Raw genomic sequence first — 18,350 nt, forward strand, 5'->3', positions numbered from 1 at the left:
AGGCGTGCTCTGACAGCTTCCAGTCTATCTGTAATCATTATTTGTTCAGCAGTTGATAAATCCATAAAGGAGTCCAACTCTTTCCAAGAGATCTGTGTGGAGGGCTTTTTTAGAAGATGTTAGCCGATTTAACAGGTTCTTTGGCTGTGATTGTTCAGTTACACTCCCTCTTTTAGAAGCAGAAATTTGACCCACTGTAAACTCTTACCAGTGATAACATTAGGTAATAATGGTTCTAAAATTATGTTGGTGAAGACACGATCCAAAAAAATACCTTAAATCTTTTTTGGACAGCAGTAATTTTGGGAATTTGGAACTTCTAATGGTCAGTAAAACCCTTTGGGTTTGAGACATTGTTTAAAGCTTCCATAGATTTTAGGGCTATAAATCCAGGTTGGGTCTCAAAAAGTTCTTTTATGTGCCTTTTGGCCAGCGAGTCAGTTTTCCAGGAGGGAGTGACCCCTTTGAATTTGCAGATAGTAATCCAAATCTTATGTGGCTGCCAGACCAGCTGACAGGAATCTTTTGATTCTCGTCTGTGTCGCTGGGTAAGAATACTTCTTGGCTTCTGATCGAGGATCAACTAGTGAGATGGAATCGGATAGTGGAGCTGGTCTGTGTGGGCTGGTGGCCCTGGAGGTAGCACTGCTGTCACATAAGTTGGATATCATTCTGGAAATGTCCTTCACTTTGGAATGTAGCAGTGTGAGATCTTTACAAATAAAATCTACAGTTTTTGCAGTTAGGAGAAATAAATCCAGTAAGACATCACTTGCAACAGTGATATTTTCATCCTGCCTTATGGGGGCTGAGTCACCTACGTCACTTATTATCATATCAGAGTTAGTGTCCGGAGGGAAATCTGGACTAGTATCAAAGGATTCTGCCAGGGGAGAAAAATAATTAGATAATGAAATTAGAGCAGACTGTCGCAGCAAAGTATTAGGGGTCAGAAAGTAGTCACTAATCTTTGTTTGGAAGCAGGAGATAATATACCTTCTGGGTCTCTCATACGTTTGTGTGACCTCATTATCTCTAACTGAGAAGGTTGCTTTGTTTCTCCAGCTTGCCGTTAAGATCCATCAAGACGTAGTGATGATCCGATGCTATATTTAATCTGTACAAGTTTTATCTTATTGTAACAATCCTGTAATTTGTACCAGTCAATCCTTTATGCTATTATGCCATGAAAGGTCTGATTTGATTCAATACAGATTTCAACCAGAAATCTAACGAAGTCTAAAACTTCCTGATTCACATGTTTACTAAGAGGATTCACAGGTGCGTAATATCATGCCATATCATACTCACATCAGGGGATGCAGACAGAGCAAGATTCCCTAGAGGAGATAACCTGGATGACACCACAAGAGAGGCATGCTAAAATTAGACGAAACCCTTTTACAAACTTAACCTTCAACAGCTGGGACCACTGGAGAAAGCTGATGTATACTGGTCAAAAATTTTCTTTCCCCCACAGGGCAGGCCCTTGGGATCCTTTACCAATTGAAAAGAAGTAAATAGTAACTAGATGTATCTGAAAACAATTCTTTAGTATTAAAAAACAAATTACACGACCCAGCAGGCCACAAGAAAATATCCTGGTTTCAGTAGTTCCAGTTGCAACATTTATTTCCAATTTCAGTGTGGTGTAGTTGTCAATGACCCAGATTTAAATCCCTGTTCTATCATGGAAGCTCACTGGGTGATCTTGGGCCAGTCACTCTCTCTCTCATCCTAACCTACCTTACAGGGTTGTTGTGAGGATACCATGGAGGAGAATGAAGTAAGTAGCTTTGGATCCTCATTGGGGGAGAAAAGGCAGGGTATAAATAAATTAAACTCTATGTATAGGCTTTTGACTTTCTTTGAAAAGCTGATTTCTGCAAGGCTGCGCAATAGTGGTGTTATTTCCTTGCTCAGTAAGAATATGGGAGATGTTGCTTAGAATGAACATCTAGCCTATACTTTGAAATGGGAAACAGATGAACAGGGGAGCAAGAATGGGCTCACATATGGAGTATGTACACTATGCTGGAAATGTTTGACAAGAAAACAATACCCTAAATAAGACTGGAGGTAGCTTCGTTGGTTTTGCTTGCTGCTAAATTTCTAAGCACAACATTTTGGGGGAAAAAATTAAAGTACCTATAATTAAAATATGGCAACTTAAGACTCAGAACCTCTAGATCCTGGACAAAATTTCCTCTCTGCTTAAAATTATTGGTAGACCATATTATACAACTAACCTTACAAATACCAGTTTACCCTGAAAAGAAAATTACTTGAAAAATCTTCACAGCAGATTCACAAAAGCCCTTTGAAAGACAGCTTCATCTGGGCTTATTCAGTAACTAAAATTTAAGTATCTTAAATACTTCAGTATTCAAGTTTCATGTTATGTTATTGCCTAATTCCCGATTGATTTAATTTATGCCCATCTGTGGAACACTAGTTGCTACTGTTATTACTTGTGTTTTCTTTGTTGTTGAATTGTTGTTGTTTTTTACGTTTTCTATAGAGTGTGATACTTGCCAAATGCCAGAATGTTTATTCTCTGGAAGTAAGGAATGCAATCTCTTTGGCAGACACTTTCCAAATCTCAGCATTAGGGTTATACATTAACTTTTTAAAAAAAAATGGTCTGACCCTAGCAGATCTAAGCTAGTACGTCAGGCAGGTGAGGTGGAATAATAATTGCAGACAAACATGCAGACAAATATTCCAAAATATGTTTATTCTGCATCCAACAAGGAAAAATTAAACCAAGTACACCATGTAACAAAATCCAAGTAGGATGTAGGCACTTTAAAGTTAGTGGCTGCTTCTGTAGGACAGGCGAAGCAAAAGAGGAACTTGGAAATGTTACCAAAGTAACAGTCATTTTGTGGAAATGGCCCATTAAAGGTCTTAAATGGGATTCATTCCCACAACGGGGCTTGCTTACAGTAAGGACACTTGGGATCACATCTCCTTATGATCTGCACTTCCTTAATTTGGTGACCAAACATAGTCAGAGAACAAAAAGAGCTGCAGTGAAAACAGCTTGGAGAAAGGGGATGATACAAGAAGTGGATCCTTTGGAAATCAAAGACTCCAGCATCAGAAGAACCAGTCAAGTAGGACTGGAAGGTGAAAACCATTGTTAGGTGCAGGATTATTGGCTGCTTCCACAAGAGTAGACCCATAGGATTCTATACACCATCCTCAGACATGATAGACTCTTAGCTCACAATAGACCCATTTAGGATTTCGAAATGTAGCCCCATGATGCTCTACACTGCTGGGTTAGCCCCACAAAAACTTCTACCAAAAGAAACTAGTTAGTCTTTAAGGAGCCAGAAGACTCTTGCGTTATTCTGCCTGATTGCCTTGATCTGCTCTGCCTCAAGGTGCTTCCATACAAAGAATGCTAGAAATGGGAGGGACCCCCGGCCTGCTTTGCAAAGACATCAAAGCTGCTGGCTCTTGTCTACAAACCTCTAGCAGCCTGTGGTACTTTAGGCACACAGATTTGAGGGAGCTGGAGGCAGTTAAGGGGAGAAAAATGGATGGCGCCTTTTATAGCATATGGCCTGAGTGATGAGGAAATTACATCCATATTTATAGAAATGCCTTGATTCCCATTGTGAGCTTTGTAAAAACAAGGAGAATCTGTCCCATTAAAAAATATTGAAGATGGCTACTCAGCCTCAGTTCGGCTGCCTCCAAGGGTGAGGGAAGAAGTGACTTCAGGGTTCTGGCAGATACCAAAACTAACGGAGGAGATGCAAGGCACGGAAGCGCAAAAGGGCACTTGGACAAACGTAGAGATTGTTGCATTTCCTTCTTTGGCCCAAGGGAAGAGCACCCAATTCAGAAGCAGAGTGTTCACCCTCCCCCATCCCAAAAAACCCACCAATGGTCAGAGCACTGGGGGAGAGACGCATTTCCCCCCTTCTGGTCTGTTCAGAAAAGAACACTCTGAGGACAGCATTGCGCAACAAGGAAAGTGGGCAAAGGGCACCCAAGATGTCCCAAACATGCCATCGATGGATTATCAATCCTATCTAGGACAGGGTGCAAAGCCCTCAGTTACCAAGCTCACAAGGGAACTGGCAAATGCTGCCCCACAAGAGGCAGAAAACTTCTTAAAGCAATGCTAGTGGCTGTTTGGGGTGAGCCAGCACCCCCCATCACCTGCCTTGCGTCCAGGATGGGGGAATCCATCTTCTACAGGCTCTGGTATCCCAGACCCAACTGGGGAAGGGGGTCCAGGATGGGGCACTGCTCACTCCCAAGTATACCTGAAAGACATGTCAGTGCAACAGGTCTTCAAGCCTGCTGGGGCAGAGTTCTCAGATCTCAAGGCATTCTTTTGGAACCTCACTTCAGAGCTTGTACATTCCGGCACCTGAAGAGTCCCAAAGTCTGGGGTCTGTTCACACAGTTGTCCCAAAGAAACTCTTGCCTGGATCCTGATCATCATCACCACACAGAGAGAAGTCTTTGGTGTCCAAGCCGAGGGTACAATTTGTCTCTAGAAAGAGGCCGCAATCCAGAGAGCTGCCCTCGCTCTGGGTTCCGGGGAGAGGACTTAGCTGCTCCCCTTCTGCCATGTATGCCAACAGATTGTCCAGGACAGGCCGGCTGCGGCAGATTTTGGTCAGCAGGTGACTACGGTGCTTCAGCTGCACAATTAAAGCATCTTTTTCTTGGAGCAGGCCAAGGAGCTTCTGCGCATTCTCCTCAGAGGAGAGCAGCTTCTCTTCCAATGTGGCAATTTCCCTTTGGAGTGAAAAGAAAGAAAGAGGCTATGAAGGACTGTCAAGCCCAGCACCCAAGTCTAATGAGCAAATCTTCAGGTAGGATTGTGCTAGGCGAGGCGCCAACCACACTGACCTGTGTGTCGTTGTGTGAATGCCATGCGGTCACAGACAAGTTGGGGAAAGCAGCCTCTCTCTACCTCCTTTCAAAGGGCAGATGGTGAGTTTGCTGTGTGTCATGACACAATCATCATGACACTGAAAAACAAAGCCCACAGCGCTATCAGGACCTCGGCTACTCCCTGGTGTACCTTTCACATGATAAAAAGGCCAAATCACAAAAATCTGAAGAGTTTTAACTTATTGGCTTAACCTGTTTTTCAAAGCATTGATCTAACATTTAAAAAAAGGACAAAAATCTAGCTGCAGAAATACAGCTAACATTTTATAATATCACTAAGTCTGCATGTTGCTAGTTATGTAGGACGATAAACGGGAGTGTTAAGAGCGGAAGTATACTAAAAAGCAGAAAAGGTTGAAACATTTCTTAAACATGGATTTAAGCATGTATACTCAGAAGTACTATATTAATCACTGGGACTTGCTCCCAGGAAAGCATCCTTAATACTGCAGCCAATGTTGCTCAGCTTAGCTTTCTATGTAAGAGAAGACTGGCCATTTCCACAGGCTGCAGCAACACACGTCTAAGGTTGCTGCTCAGTCCTCCTGGTTTTAAAAGCCCAGGGAAGGTTCAAATGGCTGCTTTTCCTCCCTCCCTCCGGCTTGTTTCAGGCTTAAACAAACCTTTTGCACAGCCCTTTGTGAAACAAAAGTGACAGGAAGCCGCCAGGCGGAAAGGAAGCAGCAGCTTTTTAACCCTTTCCTGGCTTGGCTTTATAAAAAATAAATGAGTGAAACAAGAAGGAAAAGTCCATGTTTTCCCAGGAACTCCGCCACCAATTGCTTCTTCAGCGAGCGTGGGACAGCCCAGTCAGCAAATAATGTGTGTGTGTGGGGGGGGGGGGGATGGGTTCCAAGGTAGCAATGTTATCGCGCATGTCATTTTTTAAAAAGAAAATCTGACAACAGCTCCAGCTGCAAACCCCCCCCCCCCCCGAAAATGCAGTTCCAAACAGACACATCCCAAGTTGGGGGCCTCGTGCAGAGCAGAAGCAGGGGACCCCCGAGCCCTTCCGGCACCGATGCCTGCTCAAAGCGCGCCCTGCGGAACGGGCCAATGGCACTCCAGGGCCGAGTCGTTAAAACCCGGAAAAGCCCCGGGGGCAGGCGGGGCTGGCCGAGGGGGCACACCGGGGCCCCAGGAGCCCCATCATCGCTGCGCTCTAGTAGCCCCAAAGGCTCGCCCCGGGACGCCCCGCGGCCCCGCCTTGGGCGGAAAAGGGAGCCGGGGGAGCGGCCCTCGGGAAGGGCTTCTTCAGCGTGGCGTCGGCGCGCTGCCTCCTGTCAAGGAACAGTTTTGCTTTGAGAAAGATTTTTAGAAATTCTGACAAGAAGAGCCGCGTTTTGAGAGGCGGAAGCGGAGCTTCGCCCGGCCTTGCGACGGCCAAGACAGGCGCGCTCGGGGCGCCAGGCCCGGCGGCTCGTCGGAGGCGGAAGGGAAAACCTAGACTGCGGGCAAGCCGGGCGGCCTACCGGTCCTTCCCCTCGCGCAGGCTGCGCAGGGCGCGGCGCATCTCCTGGTCCTTGCGGATGAGGCTCTCGGCCTGGCCGCGCACGGTGCGCTCCGCCGCCGCCAGGCGCCGCTCCAGCTCGGCCACGCGCCCGTGCAGCGCCGCCAGGTGGGCGTTGGCCTCGCGGATCTGGACGGGCGTCGGCGGCGCGGCGGGCGAAGAGGACATCCTCCCGGAAGCCCCGCGGCGCGCCCCGCCGGAAGACCCGCCCCTTCCGGCGCCGCCCCCCCCCCCGCGCCTCACCCCGCCCGCGGTCGCCATGGCCGGCTACTGGGACATCCCGGAGGGCACCGCCTGCCCGCAAAAGGCCTGGCTGCTGGGCCGCCTCGGCGCCGGCATCGGTGAGCGCCCGCGGCCCCGCCCGCCCCTCCTTCGCCTTCTCCTTCGCCGGGCCTGGCGGGCTCGCGGCCTGCTCTGACCTCCGTCCCTCGCCCCCGGCCCCTCCCGCGCAGGCGCCCGGGCAGAGCTGCCGCAGGAGCTCCGGAGGGGCCTTTGGCCCGCTGCGCTGCCGCGCCCTGCAGCCCCTCCGCCGCGGCTGGAAGCCCGCTTGGGGCGCCCGGCTTCGCTCCTGGGTGCCTGGGAGGCGAGCCCGGCGGTGCTTGCTGGGGGCTGTGGAGCGGGGGGGCGCGGGTCTGCCTGATGCCGGCGGAGGGCTGGCGGTGGGCAAGGCCCCCTCCGCGCCCGCCCAGGCTGGGGCAGTCGCGTCATGTGGAAGTGGAGGTGTCCCCCCCCCCGCCCCCCAGACTGCTTGTACGTTGCCAACCTCGGGCTCACCTGCCTTTGGGGCGCACTGGGATGTGGTGGGGCAGCAGCAGGCCTTTGGTGTATTGGGTAACAGCGGTGGGACTCTAACCTGGAGAGCCGGGTTTGATTCCCCCCTCCTCCGCTTGAGGCCAGCTGGGTGACCTTGGGCCAGTCACGGCTCTCTGGAGCTCTCTCAGCCCCCCCTCCCCCCCTCACAGGGTGTTTGTTGTGGGGATAATGATAACAAAACTTGTAAACCGCTCTGAGTGGGTGTTAAGTCATCCTGAAGGGCGGTATATAAATCGAATGTTATTATTTGGGGATGAAACACCTGCCCTTGACCAGCCCCAGTCTGGTTTTAGGTTGCAATTCAGAGCCAAAACAGCCTTGGTGGATGACCTTCACTTCGGTCTGGTAAGCTGGATCCCTCTCAGCTGAGAATTCACATTCAGTAGGATTCGGTTTTATTGACTGTGAAATTTTGGTGGAATAGGCTGCAATCCATGCTTTAGATAAAGGGACTGCCCTCCATTAGTCTTTGTTCTTGTCATCATAAGGAAAGTTCCAGATGAGCAGCCTTGTTGGTCTGTAGTAGAAGGGCTAATCCAAGGTCTGGTGAGGGGAACCGGACTCTTGAAAGCTTCATTGGTCTTTAATAAAAAAGAGTCCAGTAGCACCTTTAAGACTAACCAATTTTATTGTAGCATAAGCTTTCGAGAATCACGTTCTCTTCGTCAGATTCTCGAAAGCTTATGCTACAATAAAATTGGTTAGTCTTAAAGGTGCTACTGGACTCTTTTTGATTTTGCTACTACAGACTAACACGGCTAACTCCTCTGGATCATTGGTCTTTAAGGTGCTCCTGGACCCAAGTTACCGTAAGAGAGGAAGGGCCAGCCAGTTGAGACCTGATGTGTGCAGGGTGCCCCGTGCTCTTTGGTCTTTATATTAAATGTTTGGCTGAGGTTGTCCGGAGCTTTAGAGTGGATTGTCCTTGGCAGGCTCCAAATCTCATTCTCAAAGCTGTGAATGTCCTTGGCTGGCCTGAGGCTGTGGTCAGGTGGCTGAGAATGAGCAAACTCAAGCTGAACCCAGACCAGGTGGAAGCGAAGCCTGGTGTTAATCTGTTTGTCCCAAAGTGGCTCACACCATTACATCCTCACCTCCATTTTGTCCTCACAACATCCCTGTGAGGAAGATTAGGCACAGAGAGTGTGTGAGACTGGCCCAAGGTCATCCAGCAAGCTTCCCGGGCAGAGTGGAGATTGAACCCATGTCTCAAAGCTCCTAGTTCAACACTAACCGCTACAGCTGTAGATGGGGTTCAGACCTCCTAAGCAGATGAAATGAAGACCTTGGGGTGCTCTTGGGCCTAGGCCTGTTGCTGGAGAAACAGACCAGTCCTGCTGCCAAGAGCTCCTTTCAGTAACCTGCGGCTCACAAGCTGCCCCCTTCGTTAGACTCTGCCAGCCTAGCCATACTGATCTTTTGGGGCTGGGTGGCTGTAGCACCTTTTCTGTGGGGCTTACTTCAAAGACATCCCCGGGGCAAAATGCAGCCGCCAGGCTCTCCTCTGGGCTCTGCCACTCCCAGCACACACTGCAGGAGTACATCAAATGTACTCTTGGCTTCCAGGCCCAATCCAAAGTGTCCTTAAAGCCTTTTGTGGCCGAGGACCCCTCTTGATGCTGCTTACCTAATCATGTGGATCCATGCTATGAGTACTTAGAGGCCAGACTTCTGGAATGCACTTTACATGGGTCTGCCCTTAAAGACAATGCAGGAATGACAGCTGGAACAGAATGCTGCAGTGAACACCAGGTAGAATCTGGACACCCCTCCACTTTGCAGACTTATCAGTTACAGGGTTCAGTTCACCAATAAAGCCCTTAATGGCCTTAGACCCACATATCTGCAGGACTGCCTCTTCTGCTAAGCTCTACCACAACAGCTCTGCTTTTCGGAGCTGAGCCTCCTGATGGTGCCACCTTGCAAGCAAGTAAAATGGGGGGAACTGTGCATTCTCAGCAGTGGCTCCCACATTATGGAGTGGTCTCTTGAGACCCTGAGGGAGGGTCCCGCAGTTCTACCATTTTGCAAAGGGTGCAAAATAGAATTGTTCAGGAGGGCATTCTTGTGGAGGAAGCAGAACTGCAGTGTCACGGATCAGCTCAGGAGGGGACTTTTTATTAGGGATAATGTTTTTCCTGTACTGATTGCATTGAACAGGTATGTTTGCGTGATTTGGTCTTGTTTATTTTTCCTGTTGTACCATCCTAGCCCAGCTGCATTATTTTGTCTTATTAGGAATCTTTGCTGTTAGATTCAGATATTATGATACCTTGTAAACTGCTCACTGACTTGTTACTATATTTTGTAATCCACTTTCTGATTAACTGAAATTTTTTATCATACTTGTAATCTGCCTTGGGTCCCAGTGAGAAAGGTGGACTATAAATTAAAATAATTGGCAAACCTGTCCCTGAAGTTGTGTCCAAATTGCGCGAAGTCATGGTATTGCTTTGCTCTGCTCTGATTAGACCTCAGGTGGAGTACTGTGTTCAGTTCGGTGTACCACAGTTTAAGAAGGATATTGACAAGCTGGACCGTGTCCAAAGGAGGGCAACAAAGATGGCGAGGGGTCTGGAGAGCAAGCCCTATGAGGAAAGGTTGAAAGGGCTGGGTATGTTTAGCCTGGAGAGGAGGCAACTGAGAGGTGATATAGTAGCCCTCTTTAAGTACTTGAAGCGGTGTCACATGGAGGATGGAGCAGAGTTGTTTTCTGTTGCCCCAGCTGGTTGGACCGGAAACAACATGTTAAAATTAAAGAGAAAGAGTTTTCTTCTAAACACTAGGCAGAACTCCTTGACAGTTAGAGTGGGCCCTCAGTGGAACAGGCTTCCTCGGGAGGTGGTGGGCTCTCCTTCTTGGGAGGTTTTTAAGCAGAGGCTAGATGGCCACCTGACAGCTGTGATGATTCTCTGACTTAATATGAATGTACGCAGACCAGGAGAGGGACGAGCTGGCGCTGGGCTCTTGTGGCCCTTCCTTGTATTCCCAGAGTAATACTGATGGCCACTTTGGGGTCAGGAAGGAATTATTCTCCAGGCCAGATTGGCCAAAGCTAGAAGGACCCAGTGACCGTTGGGTCCTTCTAACTCTGTGTTTCTAAGCCACATCTTGCCAAACACATCCTTGTGCCCACCAGCGTTCCTTTAGGACGGTCTGTACAGTTACAGGTAGATAGATGGCCCTGGGCTTTTTCGGTGCTTTTGCTTTACTGTATTTGGAAAGACATTTGACACTTTTGTTCCAGGCAGCGTTTGTGGGAGGATAAAACTGTTTCACCAGATTTGGCTGTGTTCATTTTAACTCTGTGTATTTCTAAACTTGTAATTTGCACATTTTAGTCAGTGTACCTTTAATCTTGCTGATTGGACAGGCATATTTTGTATCCTTGCAAATTTGTCATTACATGATTAGCTGCCTTGAGTCTGAGATGAGGCAGGAGAGAAGCATGGGAAGGAAATAGGCAAACGGTGTCCTTGCACTGGGCTGGCGTGCCTGCTGCCAATTTCCTTTCTAAAAGTAGATGGTTGGGGGGTGGGAATGGCTAGAAGGAGGGGTGCTGCAGGGAATGCCCCCATGTGGAAGCTGCAGTGCAGTGGCTGCAAACACCTCTGCTTTCGCAGCAGCAGCAGCAGCAATAGCACAACTGGGAATCGTCCCTGTGAGGAAGCAAAACTTGAGGTGTTGCTGACTGACTCTGCTGCTGCTTCAGAAGGAAGGGGATGTGGAAGATGGTTCTATCTCCACCCCCCTACCCCACCCCCGGTCTCCTCTCATCACCAGGCAGGCTTTGTTGGAGCAAACTGCATTGGTTCATGGGAGGTAGGGGGAAGAGTGGGTGCCGGGACCCAGATCTGGTCTCTGTGCCTTAGCCATCCTCCACTTGCGACATAATTCTGGCCTACTTTGCAGCGCTGAGGTAAAGATTACAGCAAGAGAGTCTGTGGGAAACACTTTGAAATACTGAGCGCAAAGGCTTTGGTTCTTTGGCAGTCCTGACCTTTTTTCCTCTTTTTTAAAAATGGATTTCTTTTACCTTTCTACAGGTTTGCTTGGTTCAGCCTCCTACATTATTCTGTCCCCACCAGACACAGCCCTGCAAGCTGCTCAGAGGGTCACGACAGCGACAGTCACCATGGGTAAATCCGACGCCAGTCAGTATGGGGTAGGGGTTAGAATGCCAGAGTCGGGAGACAGAGATTTTGATCGGATCTCTACTCTGAGTGACGACCCATTTGCATGCTCTTAACTTGTCCTCCCTCACTGGGGTGTTGTGAGGATAAAATGGAGGAGGGGGACATCCTGAGCTGCTTGCAGGAAGGGCAGGGTCAAAATGTGTACAAGATTGGTCCTGATGGGGGCAGCCGTCTCCCTTAGCGGAGTCGACAGCATCGGATCTGTAGCCATGGCTCTGCTTTCCGCTGCGCCCCCCCCCCCCCAACTGGAGTCAGGACAGCTACATTAGCTTAAAACCTCCCTTCATGCATTTTTCAGCTTCCTGCTGACCAAAGAGTGTAAACCGGGGGAGGCAGAACAGGTGTCCCAACAGTGCTGTGGCTCCAGAGCGGAGCCCTCCCTGCTTCCCCGCTGTGCCTTCTGTGCTGAACAGCAGTGAGGCTCCCCCTGTGGAATTGCCACCACATGATGGTATGCCTATCAAAGTTAAAACCCTTCGTGGGTGTATGTTTGGTGGGGTGGTGCATGGCGCAGGAGATGGGATGGCTACAGCCTCTCTTCCTAAGTTTTTGTCTTGCAAAGAGTTTCCTTTCATGAGGCAGCATTCCATAGTGGTGTGCCCCATTTCACCACCTTATTCAGCTGCGTATGTTGATCCAGCTTCATAACCAGAACGTCCCCACATCTTGACAACCATGATAAAAGGCATCTGCTGCGGCGGAGGCAACTGAGCGGGAGAGCTCGGAGGCCGCCCACCGCAGCGATCAGGCCGGCGGCGGCACGTGCGCTCCCGTGATGACGTCACGCATGACATCATCACGCAGACAGGTGCGCACGTGCTCGTGTGCGGGGGGGGGCGCTTGGCCGGCCAGCTGCGAGCGCAGCAAACCCTAGTGCCGCCCCTGATAAAACTTTATCCTGTTTTAACAATAAAACTGCAAGTGGGCCCAGATTAAGGATGAAATGGTCCCCATTGCTGAAGAGCTGCTCCTACCTTTCTCTTTTTCTCATCACCCAGGACAGAGACACATGGCTTGAAAAGCCACCAAATTCAAAGCCAGGGTCTGTGAAGACACTCACAGAGTCACGCTGTGCATGTTTACTCAAAAGTAAATCCAATGCTATTCACTGGGACTTACCCTTGAGTAAGTGCATGAGATCGGAGACTCACCTTGCAAATGTGTGGGGCCTCTTGATGGGAGAAGTGCCCGCCTTTTCTCAACAGAGTCTGTTTTCTTGGGTCTACCTGGAGGAGTTAGCCATGTTAGTCTGTAGTCGCAAAATAGTAAAGAGTCCAGTAGCACCTTTAAGACTAACCAATTTTATGGTAGCTTAAGCTTTCGAGAACCACAGCTCTCTTAAGCTTATGCTACTGACAAAGAGATACCTCTGACGAAGAGCTGTGGTTCTCAAAAGCTTATGCTACTATAAAGTTGGTTAGTCTTAAAGGTGCTACTGGACTCTACTATTTTGGGTCTACTCAGCAGAGTAAGAAGGCAGAGGCAGAAATAAAAGAGTCTGCAGGCTTCTCCTGACAGGAAAAGGGGAGCTGTCTGCAGCAGGAAGCCAGCTGTTGTCTTGTTCTCTCCTTGGCGCAAGCCCTGCAACCAGGCGAGAGAGAGTTGGCCTCATTGTGGCAGAGAGCCAAGAGGTAACACGGGAAGCCAAGGGTGCCCAGGCTGCCTGTTGCAGGAGCTGGCCCCGAGCTAGCCGGCAGTACTGTGGAATTGGCTTGGGAAGCAGAGCAGGCTCTGTCAGCTGGAAACCTGCATGCCCGACCTCCCTCTCTGCCCCATCAGGAGGGACAGTAGCTGAGACAAGAGATTGCCCCAGAGCGCCCAGGAGAGAGCAAGCTGGCCATGGGAAAAGGGCCAGAAAAAGCCACTCGTATTTCAAGAGCTCCTGGGAGTGAACTAATCCCATGCCTGGCAGATGGTTACTTCCTTGGTTGATATAGGTCTAAAATCTCTTCAGTTGTCATTCCTGTGCTACGTCTGAAGAGGCAGCTCTGAAGTCAGCCTGGCTGTCAACCAGAGGGGAGTTTAGGATGTTTATGGGGGGGGGGGGCTCGCCATAAGTCTTGTAACCTTGGCAGAGACTTTAAGGAGGGGGAGAAAGCAGAAGGTCCAAATTCTGTTTCTAGAGCTGATCTTGTAGGGCCAGTTACAGGGTGGGGGGAAGGGCCTTTGCTGACCAACTGGGCCTTCCCCCTTGCTTGGTCTTCCCCTGGGAGAGGCGGAGTTGTGGATTGTGCTGCAGATTCAGTTGAGGAGTGTGTTTTTTTAATTCAGATAAAAGAATTGGGAAGGGGGTGCTTTAAAATGTTCTAGTCCTTAGCCCTAAATGCTAGCAAGTATTCTGGTCCAACTGATCATGGGGGTCTGACTTTCCAAATAAACTTTTAACTTTAAAAAAAAATCATATTTGTGCGGGAAAAAAATAACAGAAACCAAATTCTGGCAAATCTATACATAAGATTCTATAAAAGGTCTCCAAATACCAAAAAATAAGCACATAGGCTGTTTTGGGTCTACCCAGCAGCTATAGGCATGTGCTTTACCTCATGTGGAGAGCAAGAAGGCAGAGGCGGAAATAAAGAGTCTGCAGGCTTATCTATATGTGATACATTCAAATGTTCATACATTTATAAGGTCCTCAATCCAATGAGTTACAAGAAGTGGGCTTTTGTCTTTCCAATGCTGCAGTAAAAGTCATTTTGGCTACAGTAAGGGAATGGAGGGACCATTTCCATTGACCATTGATTAGGTTCCATGAGACAGGTAAATCGTTTAAAAGTATATAACCATGAGTATTCTAATACAAAATGAGTGTGAGGAATGACTTGCTTCCAAAAGGACCAAATAACTGGACGTTAAGCATATGCTTAAGAGATGCATTTTGTAAATTACAGTGCCAACAACTGTACTTAAGCCAAAAAAGAGCTGTGGTGTCCCTAAACACAATTTTTTGCTGAATAAGTAACAGATTAAGATCTATCGCTGCAACAGGTATAAAGCCGTATCTCATTGCTTTGGCAGAACTGGATGATTTGGTTCACTAGAATTTCCAAATAAACATAACCACAGTTTCTGACCGCCCCCCCCCCCCCCCGCTCCAATGCTCTCTGCATTTGTTTGTGTTTTCTTATCTGGCCTGCAATGCCTGTGGCTTGGATATCATGGATGAAGGGAGGGTTCACACGTTTTAACTGGGTGTCTGTCTCTGGCTTTCTCCTGCCCAGAGGAGGGTGCACATGAGGGTTGGCCAGATCATTGTGGGGTTGGCCTACAAGAAGCAACCTAGCAAGTGTCCCTGCATGAAATGACACTTGCCATGTTTGGCCTCTTCACAGCTACTTTAGGAGCCGTCTTTGGAGCGACCACGTGCCTCAGTGCACAGATCCGAGATGCACCAGACGACCCCCTGAACTACTTCATCGGTGGCTGCTCGTCTGGTATCATCCTTGGAGCGAGAGGTCAGTCTGAGCAGCCTGTTTTTTGATCTTGTGGGCCATGTCCACTCTGTGGCCCTTCCTGAGCACGCACAGGCTTGCCACGTCGTCCAGGCCTGCTTTCTAAAGCTTCAGCTGTTTTACAAATGGCCTCATGGCTACTAACTAGGATAAGAGAGCAGAGGTTACTATGGTTCCTCCAAGGTCTTTTGCCAATTGTCAGTTTATTTTCCGAGTTTAATGAAAGTGCTGACTTTAACCTATAATGTCCCAGACAACTGGAGTTATTAGAAGGGATACTTGTTCCTCTACAAACGTAAGAGCCGCCTTCTAGTTCAGACCAAAATACACCTGGTCTAGTGCCCTATTTCCTGATGGGAGAAGGGTAGATTAAGAATGACCTAAGTTGAGTGGCCATTCAGAGGCCCTGGAAGGCCAACAGCAGGGCACGGAATTCAGCCCTTCCACCTGGCACCTGGCATTAATCATGAAGTCCCTGAACATGGAGTCTCCATTGAGCTGCCTTGGCCAATAACCAGTCGTGGACTTCTAAGTTCTGGGCGCCCCCCTCTTCACAGGGCGAGTGCTAGCTCTGAATTTAGCTGCCCCCCCCTTACTGAGGAAAAGGGAGGAGTGTGACCTTGGGCCAGACATTCTCAGTACTCTTCTATCTCACAGGGTTGTTGTGTGTATAAAATTGGAGGCGGGATATGTGCATAACCCTGAACTCTTTGGTGGAGGGCTGTGATAGCCTTGTGGCCTTTGGTAGCATGGATCTGTGAAGCCCAGCCCAGAAACTACATTTTGTGCTGGTGCACAGAGACCCCGAACGTGGAGCCTCTTTGTGCTAACAGCAAATTGTAGGGTTTATTTTCATACAGATGGAATGAGGGGGTGGAGTCTTTGCGGCTCTTGGCCGCTCTTGATGCGCAGGTAGAGAAGGGGCTCCTCTGCTCTGGCCTCTCCTTTGTATTGTTCCAACGTTTACCTCCTACCCAAGCCCCATGTGGAATTGGGCGGATCAGACACCGTTGTCTTGGTGCCGCTTGACCTGTAGTATTCTGCTTTGCAAGTCTTGCTGCATTTGACTTGAGATTTTTAAGAAGCCTTAAATTCTTGTAAGCCACCTGAGAAACCCCTTTAGTTTTAATTGCAAGATAGAAGCTTGTAAAATAAATAACTGCAAACCCCTGGGCTGCTTGTGCTAGATAATGTTGCTTCTGGGCTGGGTATCCCAGCTCTATTCCACTGGTGGCAGAGCTTTCTTCAGGCTCCAAGGCCTCTTGTGTTGGGGGAAGTGCCTTGTCAAACAGAGTGGTGCAGTGGTTAGTGCTGGACTAGGCTATGGGAGAGCTGGGTTGGACTCCTGGAAGAAAGGCGAGCTATAAATGAAGTAAAATAAAAAAACAAACTTTTCCCAAGCCCTCTATCAAAGAATGCTCCACTTTTGAGATGTGACCTCATTTTCAAACTAAAAATAAAACTCCCCCCTCTCCTGCTAATTACATTTATTAGGGTAATGAAAATAAATGCCCCGAGAATCCTGTGTTGTGTTTTGCTTGCAAGAGCATCTGTAAAATGAATAGCAACATAATTGCCAACAACAAATACATGTAAAGATTGAGAGCCGATAGGGAAATGGGGAAGAGGGGCCATATCCTGTGGTGCTGGTTACAATCTCTCCTCTGGCTATTTTTATTTAAGGTAAAGGCAGTCCCCTGTGCAAGCACCAAGTCATTACTGACCCATGGGGGGACGTCACACCACGACGTCTTCTTGGCAGACTTTTGTTACAGAGTAGTTTGCCATGGCCTTCCCTGATTCACTGATTTATTTTATTACACCCCTGCCTTTTCTCCCTGATATAAGACAGGTTAGGCCAAGAGTGACTGGCCCAGGGTCACCCAGTGAACTTTCATGGCAGAGCAGGGACTTGAACTTGGGTCTCCCAGATCATAGTCTGACACCGTAACCACTATGCCACACTACATTGGCTTGCCAGTATGCTGATGGTTTTTTTCCCCCCCAGCTCACAGCTTTGCCACCGGTACGTCGGCCTGCGTCAGTCTTGGCCTCGTGGCTGCGCTTACCAAAATGGGCAAGATGGAGGGCTGGAGATTCCTGACGCCTCCCTGAATGTCAGCCCAGAGCCTGCCCCTCTGTCCTGTCCAGTAACGGTCCTGCTGTGTGCCCCATCCCTGGATGCCAGCAAGCCATATGGAGAACACTGGCACATCCCTATCTGGACATCTGCTGCGCTGGAGTCCTTCATCCCTCCAAACAGAAGCTGCTGCAATGGGGCTGTGTGGACAGACTGCTGTGTAGATTCCCATCAGCTTGCATCCGTCTCTTCATTGAATAATTCAGATCTCGAGATCTTTGTGTATCTAGGGCAGGTGATTAAAGTCTTTACAACACACACAATATTTTGAGAAATATCAAAGGGTTTTTTTTTCTGAAGGGTGGGAGAGGGCCAGAAGAGGCAGCTGAAAAGACAGTGGTTGGAAAGGGGCTTTTTCACGTTTGCTAAATCTGGCCCCATGAGCCTTGGATTTGCCAAAGCTGGTTCCAGCAAGGGCAGGCGTTGCATTACCTTGCTGGGGCTGCTTGTTTTGGTAAAGAGAACAGAAGCCTGGCGAGTTCTGTGCCATTCCAGTATTTCTAGAAGACTTGCTGGCCCAGGGCTGGAAAGGCTGCTTGTGGGCCCTGCAGAAATTGTGGCCAGGAGATGAGGACTGCCCTGCAAGATCTCTTCAACAGATTTTTGGCTTTGAAGCCTTTGTTTCCCGCCCGCTTCTGGAAGGGTTGCCGTGACACTGTTCTGAGCGGCTTCTGCTCTGCATCCAAAACGGGGCTCTGGGTGGTTGGGGGAGCCCTTTTCTCTCCCTGGCTCCTGGCCATCAAGAGCAGGGGCTGGAAGTGTGCCGTTGGCAGGCCTCCTCTCTGGTGGCGGCTGCAGCTATTTTGGGCTTCATTTCTGATTAGGATGCCTGGAGCTGGGAGGCCGGAATCTCCAGCGGGACACAGCCTAGAAGTCATTGTGACTTTGAGGCAGAACTTGAAGAGTGTCCTGCCGGGAAGCGACCCAGAAACCCCATTTCTGCCTCTGCCTTCTGGCCTGGGTTGGCATTCTGCAGCCTCCCTTGAAACCTTCTGACTGGACCAGAGCAGGGCTGCTTTCTGAGCATGCCTGCCCAGGAAGATCCTGGAGGCTGACTACGCAGAGAGCCGCTTTAATGGCGGGGGGGGGGGGCTGGCAGGGCATGGAACTTTCCATTGCCGGGGCAAAGGCGGGCAGCCCGGCGGCGGGAGCTCCCCCTGGACGCGAAGACCTTGCGCGCCCCGCAGGTGCTGGGCCGGGCTGGACGGGACGAGCGGGCTGCGCGTGGCCCACCGCGCTCCAAACGGGCCCTCGGCCGCCCCAGCTGCGCTTCTCCCGCGGCGCCCAAGGCCGACCGGGATCGAGGCCTCCCT

The 18,350-nt window shown here is 49.4% G+C and overlaps 2 protein-coding genes across 2 annotated transcripts; one reads left to right on the top strand and one right to left on the bottom strand.

Annotated features, from left to right (window-relative positions):
- Positions 1–2,718: 2,718 nt before the first annotated feature.
- VMAC (vimentin type intermediate filament associated coiled-coil protein) lies at positions 2,719–6,639 on the bottom strand. Its single transcript, XM_054980214.1, has 2 exons — positions 6,399–6,639; positions 2,719–4,767 (listed from the first exon to the last, which is right to left on the bottom strand). The coding sequence occupies exons 1-2, from the start codon at positions 6,602–6,604 to the stop codon at positions 4,422–4,424; spliced, it is 552 nt and encodes a 183-aa protein (XP_054836189.1). The 5' UTR covers positions 6,605–6,639; the 3' UTR covers positions 2,719–4,421.
- A 21-nt stretch (positions 6,640–6,660) lies between these two features.
- On the top strand, positions 6,661–17,302 carry NDUFA11 (NADH:ubiquinone oxidoreductase subunit A11). The gene is made up of 4 exons (XM_054980215.1): positions 6,661–6,777; positions 11,296–11,388; positions 14,778–14,900; positions 16,906–17,302. The coding sequence occupies exons 1-4, from the start codon at positions 6,696–6,698 to the stop codon at positions 17,010–17,012; spliced, it is 405 nt and encodes a 134-aa protein (XP_054836190.1). The 5' UTR covers positions 6,661–6,695; the 3' UTR covers positions 17,013–17,302.
- Positions 17,303–18,350: the final 1,048 nt, after the last annotated feature.

The sequence above is a fragment of the Eublepharis macularius genome, chromosome 5 (assembly GCF_028583425.1).
Source record: "Eublepharis macularius isolate TG4126 chromosome 5, MPM_Emac_v1.0, whole genome shotgun sequence".
NCBI lineage: Eukaryota > Metazoa > Chordata > Lepidosauria > Squamata > Eublepharidae > Eublepharis > Eublepharis macularius.